Here is a 7699-nt window from a genome sequence, read left to right on the forward strand (position 1 = left end):
GCTTCCAAATTTTGGTAGCGGAAAGAACACACATTAGCTGTACACATTCAAAGCAAATACTCTAATCACTTTCCAAGAGAAAGGCTACGTCACTTTAGGCATGGACTTGTAATCCAAGGATCTCCATGACGCCCATCTGACGTGCACACCCTGTGTTCGAACTGTTGTGCGTGCGTGGGTGTGTATGTGGGGGGGGGGGGGGGTCTCATTTTAATATGCACAGTCGATGCTTTCCCACTGTTTTTGTTATTTGCCTGATTGTCCAGCCTTTTTCACTGTGATATGTGGCTACTTTTTATATTCACTCTGCTACAGAGCAAACATGTGTTGCTGCGCCAATCACCGGAATTGAAAAACTGCAGAGATTGGGGAAATATAACCCTCCAGCATGTCTATTCTGGGATCTCAGGAGTATTTTTCAATTGAGTGCAGCACAAATTGAGGATTTGGCATCAAGCTGCGGAGGCTCAGCTCAGCCGTAAATATTTCTATAGCGAGATCCGCTGTAGCTTTAGGGGTGAAGGGGTGGTGTCAATCATGAAGGGACTAGAGTCCTATAGATCAATGTGCCTGATTGTTTTCATCAATCACGCCCTGGTATGGAAGCCGCTGGTCAGTGGTGGTGTGCGGCTTTAGATGTCACGCTTCAATCACCGGGAACGGCGGTGTGGGCAGGAGAGCTTTGCAAGGACCATATCAAAGGACTCCATTACTTCTCCTCATCCCCTGTAAAGGGAATACGGAGTCTATTTAAGAGATGGATATCAATCAGCATTTTTACAACTTTCCAATGATGCACTTAAACATGGCCGTGAGAGAAGGAAGGATCCTGTATTTTCAGTCTCATTGGTGAGCCTTTGGCCTCTGGATAAATGTAGATTGGGATGAACAACCTAGAATGATCATTGCACGCAGAGAGCACAGGAAGCATTCTCAAGGTTTGTGGTAAATGTGATACATTTTCATCTAAACCTTCATCAAGAGGGAAAAGGCTGTTTGTCAATAAACTTTAGACTGATGATACTTGCTGATGCACGTCCTTTAGTAAGATCCTTCAGTGAGATCCTTTGATTGTTAGATTTTGTGAGAGCATAATGCAAACAGCCTCTGTCCCTTAGGTATGTCTATCTGTGAGTGTGCATTTTGTGTTAAGATTATGTATGCAATGTCCATATCAGACAGGTAATTTTATGATAAGTGCAGTTTTCTAGCGCACTGCAATTATTTCTGTGACCAAAGCACTTTCCATGTGTGTGCCTTTTTTGGGCCTCATCGTCTGGAGTCAATGGGATCTGTTGATATTGTTTTTCATATTGTTTAGGCGAATCACATTTGATATTAGCTAGAATCGTCTGGGTTGAAAAATATATTAATAAGTAATGGATTATGTTGGAGGTAGTCAGCCACGTGATCTCCACAAGAGTGGTCCACTTTGTTAACATTGTACGTTTGTTCTATGCTTTGCTTGTGGGGTTTCATAAAAGTATCTTGGTCTCCTACATATTTATTTTGCAGCTGCAGTACATAAAATAACACCAAGTAAAATATTAAAATCCTGCCATGAAATGTTTCTTTCGTGAATGGCCACTTTTAATGAAAATGCATTCCTTGTGGCAATGAAGTGGTTTTCGGTGGTAACACACAATCAGTCTACTGGAGATGACAGAGCAAAAATTATAGGATATGTTCTGATCTGGAACTTGAGTTTCTATATTGCACTGAGTGAAGAGAGTGCAAATAATTTGTAGCACAACATTTTGAAAGTAACCACTTCTAGGCACTTAACCAGTACAACAAACTGGCACATTATGTTCATGCACGTTATACTTTTGTTGGCCAAGGTTTATAACTTCTGAATTTGCAACACAAGGGAATCAAAGCACATGGAAAATAGTGATTTGTTCAAGAACACACATTTGTTTGAGTACGCATGGGTGCAGGGACTAAAATCTAAGTCTAATAGGTAGCAAAATAGTATGCATGTCGTGCTTGGTGTATTTTGTAAATTTATAAACGGCCTATAATTTATTAACTTGAGGCACTGTGCAATTTTTCAATTTCTGTAAGTACTCACTGTGCAACGTTCTTGAAATAGCACTTTTGCGTTCATAGGCTAAAAAGCTCGATAGTAAAGTGGTCTTTAACTCCCATACACTTTTCCCCTGTGTGTTTGAAAATACTTAATATCTCTCGGCTTCCCTTAGAACTCAAAGCCCTCTTGTAGAGAAGTTTTTTAAATCTACCAAGTTGTGTCCAATTTCATGGACCCCACTATGCAAATACAAAATACATCCATACAAGAATACTCCTAAAATCACATCAGCAAACACAATGAAGTGTGACATGTATGGCCATGTGATATTCCCAGACGAAGCATAGCCTTCTGAGCCAGCAGAGAGGTGCAAAAATTCCCTTTTGTACAATAATCTTTCACATTCCCATCTGACTGAAGACAGCGTAAGTGCAATGCAAACATTATACAGCAGTTAAGAGGAAAGTAGTCTAACAACCACTTTGCGAGATTTAGTATTCCATAATGCACTACTTGATTGCAAAGCTAAATCTGCTGCAAATAGGAGCTGTCACCTGTAGGTAGGGCAAAGAGGAGCTTTCTACATAATATGAAATCATGTTTTATTCATATCTTAAATAATGCACTTTTCTGCAGTCACTGAGAATTACAGGAATTGTTTACTAAAGCTGTTCACTGTTGTCTTTCTCATAGAAAATTGCCGAATACCCTTGCTGGCTAAGCAGCTGCAAGAGTTTAATATACTCTTCCCAAATGAGCAAACATGTTATATTAGGTCTGATGATCTAGAGACAGCGAAAGCCATCTGAGCAAACATGTTAAATGAATTTGGTAGGTCTGATCTAGAGACAACAAACATTGCCAAAGCCAATAGGTTGGGTGTTGTCTGACAGCCTTTTGGCTTTGTCAATGAGTATTTTGTCATGGGTAATGCTAGCCAGTGGCTAAAGTGCGCTGACCCATCACCACATGCTATATCCTGTAGTTAGTGGACAAAATGTGTGAATGGCACAATAACAGACCAATGGATGAAAAGGGTTGGATATATATATACCCCTATTCTGAGAGCACAGAAGAGAATGACACCCGCACCATACTCACATATCACTCTAACACTAATGACATCAGATGCATCTTCGCCAAATATTGGAACACATTGAGGAATGATGCCACCATAGGCGAAACGATACAAGTCAGACCCAGTTTCACATTCAGAAGGAGTAGAAACATGAGGAACTCACTAGTACACAGCGACATTAAACAGCATACCACCAAGAGGGACCTCAGCCTACAGGGATTTTTTCCCTGTGGACATTGCAAAGCATGTAAGAGCAGCACATTTTGCAAAGAAGTTACCATAGGCCCATACAAAAAAGCCATTACACAATTTATCACATGCAGCACCACCTATGTGATTTATGCCATCTCGTGTCCGTGTAAGAAATGGTATATCGGCAGCACTACTCTTATGGCCAGAAAATGCATACGCGAACATATGCGAGCCATAACTAACAAAGACCCGAAATACCCGGTAGCTCGCCATGTTCAAATACAACACTACTCTGATTCCTCTGTTCTCAGCTACTGCATTCTAGAAAAGATCAATAGGAATCCCAGGGGTGGCGACAGAACACTCAAACTGAGACAAAAAGAGTCTGCATACATTGTAGACTTTCAAATCAAGGCACCAAGAGGGTTGAATCAGGATGAGGAATTGGCCATCCATCTGAAAACATCCTAGTCTCCCTTCTGTTCATGACTTAGAGACCTCTTGTGTCCCTCTGTTTTAAGACTTCCTTCAACGTTTAATTCTGTTCCTTTCTCCTTAACAACAGCTTGCCAGATATGATTATCAATCATTTATTTGATCTCTACTCTGTAGGGGCCTTGTTTTTAATGTGCACATTTCTTTCTGTTTTGTAGGAGGAAAGGAAGGGACCCACTTCACCAGATTGCACCTGACACCACGAGCACGGGTCGCCTAATCTTTTCTTCGATTTTCACCTTGACTGATTGGTAATGTCACATTTTCATTTCTCGCTAGATGCACGGCGGGGCTCCGCCAACATTGTTTTTGCCATGAAGTGCCTACCACACTTATCCGGTTTTTCATGCTTGGACTTTTGCTGTTGACTTTTGGGCATCTGCCCACATTTACATCTCCCTTCGCCAGGGCACTGGCCCATGAGCTTGTCTTTTGGTGTTATTTCTTAGGGCACTTGCCCGTGATTATGAAAACTTATGACATGTTTTCATTTATTACATCTGTTTATTTTCTTGTAGTCGCCGTCCCTTGATTGCATGGATGCATGCAGCACGCACTACCTATACACCTGTAGCCCCTTCACACACAAACAGGGACTCTCATATGGTGTTACACGCCAGGCGCCTGCCGATGCACTGACCCAGATGTACCAGCAGCTTCAAGTTTCACGCTGGCATGCCACTTCAGTGCGGGGTGTATGTTACCTTACACACAGGAGATTAGGCTTTATAGCGCATTTTGTTGCCAACAACATTTTACATAATTTGTTCATTTCTTGTCCATGCATTCACTATTTAGTGATAGAAGATTGCGCTACACAGCGCAGTTTGTTGCCAACAGGATGTGAGACCATTATGTCAGTTTATGTTCATGCACCCACTATTTTATTACATGGCATGAGACATTCATTTTTTTAACATGAATTTTCGCGTTTAATTCACTGTTTGTTAGATTTTTAACTGGATTTATAACTTGATTGTGTTATTATTTGCACATTCCATCATGGCTGCCTTGTTCTCTGGAACACCACTTTCTGTACCAGGATACCATGTGACCCTATTTAACCAACCATTGTAACACTGTTTATTTACAGGTGACCAAGACTACGGCTGTAGTCGAAGCGCGTTGTGTAATTAAATCGCTTTGATCTGGTAATTTGTCCCGGTTCCTTTTGTCCTGAGAGCGCACTTACGTGGGAGTTGTATTTTGGACATTTCAGCCGGAACACGGCGACCCGGGAGAACCAAAATCGGCAAATACTACATGTTCACGAAAAATCTCACCCTCTGGAAGTGATCCGCTCCAGTTTGATTGCTAGAAACTTTTCCCGGGCTTATTGCCAATAAAAAACACGTCTTGAGCGCGATCTCCAATTAGAGTCGCCGATGCATCGTTTATCGGCCGAGTGACATTGTACCCTGAACAGATACGCAGGAGCACCACTTCTGCTTCGCAACCGTTATCAAGAAATTGCTCTCAGTTGGTCACGGGCCCCGCCGGGTCGGAATTATCACTGGTGGAGCGACCTTTTTTCTTTTGCAAACTATAGCGCAGCCCTGAGGAGTCGCGGATACACTGTTCCTAACGCGACGAAACACGTGTCGGCTGGTTGTGGAACCATTAAACCATTGAAACTACAGCGATACTGTGCAAATTTTTTTTTGCTTGTTTTGTGTTGACTTTGGCTTATTTGAACTGTGTTTCAGACATAGACACGACTGCAAGAGATATTGCTTGTGTGTGCATAAGGCTTTCTGTATATACTGTTTTGATATGTTGGTTTAGTCTGACATATTGTCGAGCGGTTAGAGGGTCTTCTCCGCTCGCCTGATGCACCACATACACTAATATAGCCCCAGTAATCATTGCGTCCACTTCAGACAGAGCGCCCAAGTGCTACTCTGAGATATAAAAACCCTTTTCCTGGAAATTATGTAAAGGATTTACAACAGGTCTACTGGCCTAATCAAATTACCTATTTGATTGAGCATAAGGCTTGTCTCCATGTACCATACCTGCAAACATCAGACAGGAGCTAATTTCCGCATGTGGTGTGTTTCTATAAGCATGAAGCTCCTTCAATGCCACCTTAAAACAAGCCAGATATATGAGGGAGACAGGATGAGCAGATCAGATAAATGGGACAAGCCCATACATGGGACCGGTGCTATGGTTTCTGCTGTGTATCTGGGTGCAACCTCCAGGCCATTGGTCAGAATCCTGGTGCGGCTCACTCAGCTTTTCATTCTTAAGGCGTGATTAATGTCAGTTCTGTTGAGGTAGGTAAAAATAGCTCCTAATAATAAGGCACCAAAAGTTATTAACCTTTGTTGGGTGCAGGACATTACCTGGCAATACCATAAAATATGCAGTGTAGTTATGAAGCCACTGGAATCATCAAGGTAACCCCAACTTCAGAAGTGACATGTGGGGGTGGAAAACAATAAAAAAAAATATTAAGATAATGGGAACTCAATCAAAATGTTAATTTTTTTTGTAGTGCCTCAAGTTGGAAGGTACAATTTGCCCAAGGTAAAATAAAAAAAAAAATAGATGGTTTATCTTCAATGCATAGAGCTGCCAGCTTAGGTCTAAGAATAGTTATTGTAACAGATTGTACTTCTAGCCTTAACAGAAGCAGATTTGGACTGTGGCAAATCGTAGTTTGCTGATTTACGCAACAGCGCGCTCCAACTTCTTTTTATGCTATTTGGTGAGGAGGGGGTTAAGAGGTAGTTTGTTTGCTCCATCTGTGCCTGCATCTAACATTTTGGCTGTATCTGCAGCGTGTAAAGAGAATTATGCTCCAGTACTAATATTTCACCCCTCCTTATTGCACCCCTCATGGCATCTGTCTTTCAATAACCGAAGAGAACACCCCCCCACACTTCGCTTTCTCCCTCCTCTGTTACCCCTTCCTCAACCCCATTACACCTCCTCCCCAATCCCAAGCTGTGCAGACAAATGTAACACCTTGTCAGGCAGGCTGTGCAGCAGAGACCAGCCATGCTGTCAGACTGAGCTGTCTCGGTTGCTTGGCACGAGCAACTGATTGAAGAAACACGACTTGGCTGACAACATTGCCAGGTCTGATGTCGCCTCTCTCTGCATTTAACTAAAAATCAGACTAATAATTAATTTACGGCTAAGTATTATCTGATTCTTTTTTAAAGGTGTTTCTCAACAATTTACTGCTTGCACTAACTTCCTTGTAGCTGTAGCCAATAATGCCTTGATTGTAACACAGTTCAGGCCTTTAGGAGTAGAGGCCAATTTAACAACAGTCCAGTGGCTCCGAATGAATGGCAGGCAGACCACCATCAAACTCCATTCCAGATCTTATCTACCCTTTTTTGGACATTCCTCATCAAAGACCGATCGACCTCGAAGCTGGGCAACGGGGTTCGAGTCATGGCAGGGACGCTCAACATCCTGTGATTCTGGGCAAATCACTTAATCCCCCTGTGCCCAACAAAATGAATGTATCCGTCTATAACGCAACTGGTGCTCATGTAAAGCCCTCTGATACCTAAGTTAATGTTATTGATATTTATAGAGCGCACTGTTACCCGGAGTTCGCACGATATGAAACTCCTTCACAGCCTGAGGTGAGGGCAAGAATAAGGTTCTGAAGAGAGAGAGCGTCTACCCCATACAAAAAAGAATAACCAGCCTTTCAGATCAGTATGGTCTGCCAGGAAAGCCTCCTGGTTCCATTAGAAGGCCTGTCTGCCTCTAGTACGGCAGCATAGCAATGTGACCCAAGGCGTCACCAGTAAGGGTTGGATGTTCACTCCATGGTATTTTCCCCCACATGAAAAGGATACTGAAACTCCTATTGGTTATCTCGAGGTTCCAGAGGTTTATCCGCAGGTCATCCGCTGACATGTACGTCTCGTAGT

General features: G+C 42.4%; 1 protein-coding gene across 1 annotated transcript in view; it reads right to left on the bottom strand.

The window, feature by feature from the left end:
• LOC147666212 (serine/threonine-protein phosphatase 2A 55 kDa regulatory subunit B beta isoform) overlaps positions 1-7693 on the bottom strand; it is a 64583-nt gene extending 56890 nt beyond the window's left edge. Inside the window, exon 1 of the mRNA XM_086949209.1 lies at positions 7625-7693. Within this exon, the coding sequence (XP_086805335.1) occupies positions 7625-7685 (61 nt within the window). The 5' untranslated portion in view covers positions 7686-7693. The remainder of the gene's footprint in view (positions 1-7624) is intronic.
• Positions 7694-7699: the final 6 nt, after the last annotated feature.

Source organism: Lissotriton vulgaris, unplaced genomic scaffold (assembly GCF_964263255.1).
Source record: "Lissotriton vulgaris unplaced genomic scaffold, aLisVul1.2 SCAFFOLD_650, whole genome shotgun sequence".
NCBI classification, from domain to species: domain Eukaryota; kingdom Metazoa; phylum Chordata; class Amphibia; order Caudata; family Salamandridae; genus Lissotriton; species Lissotriton vulgaris.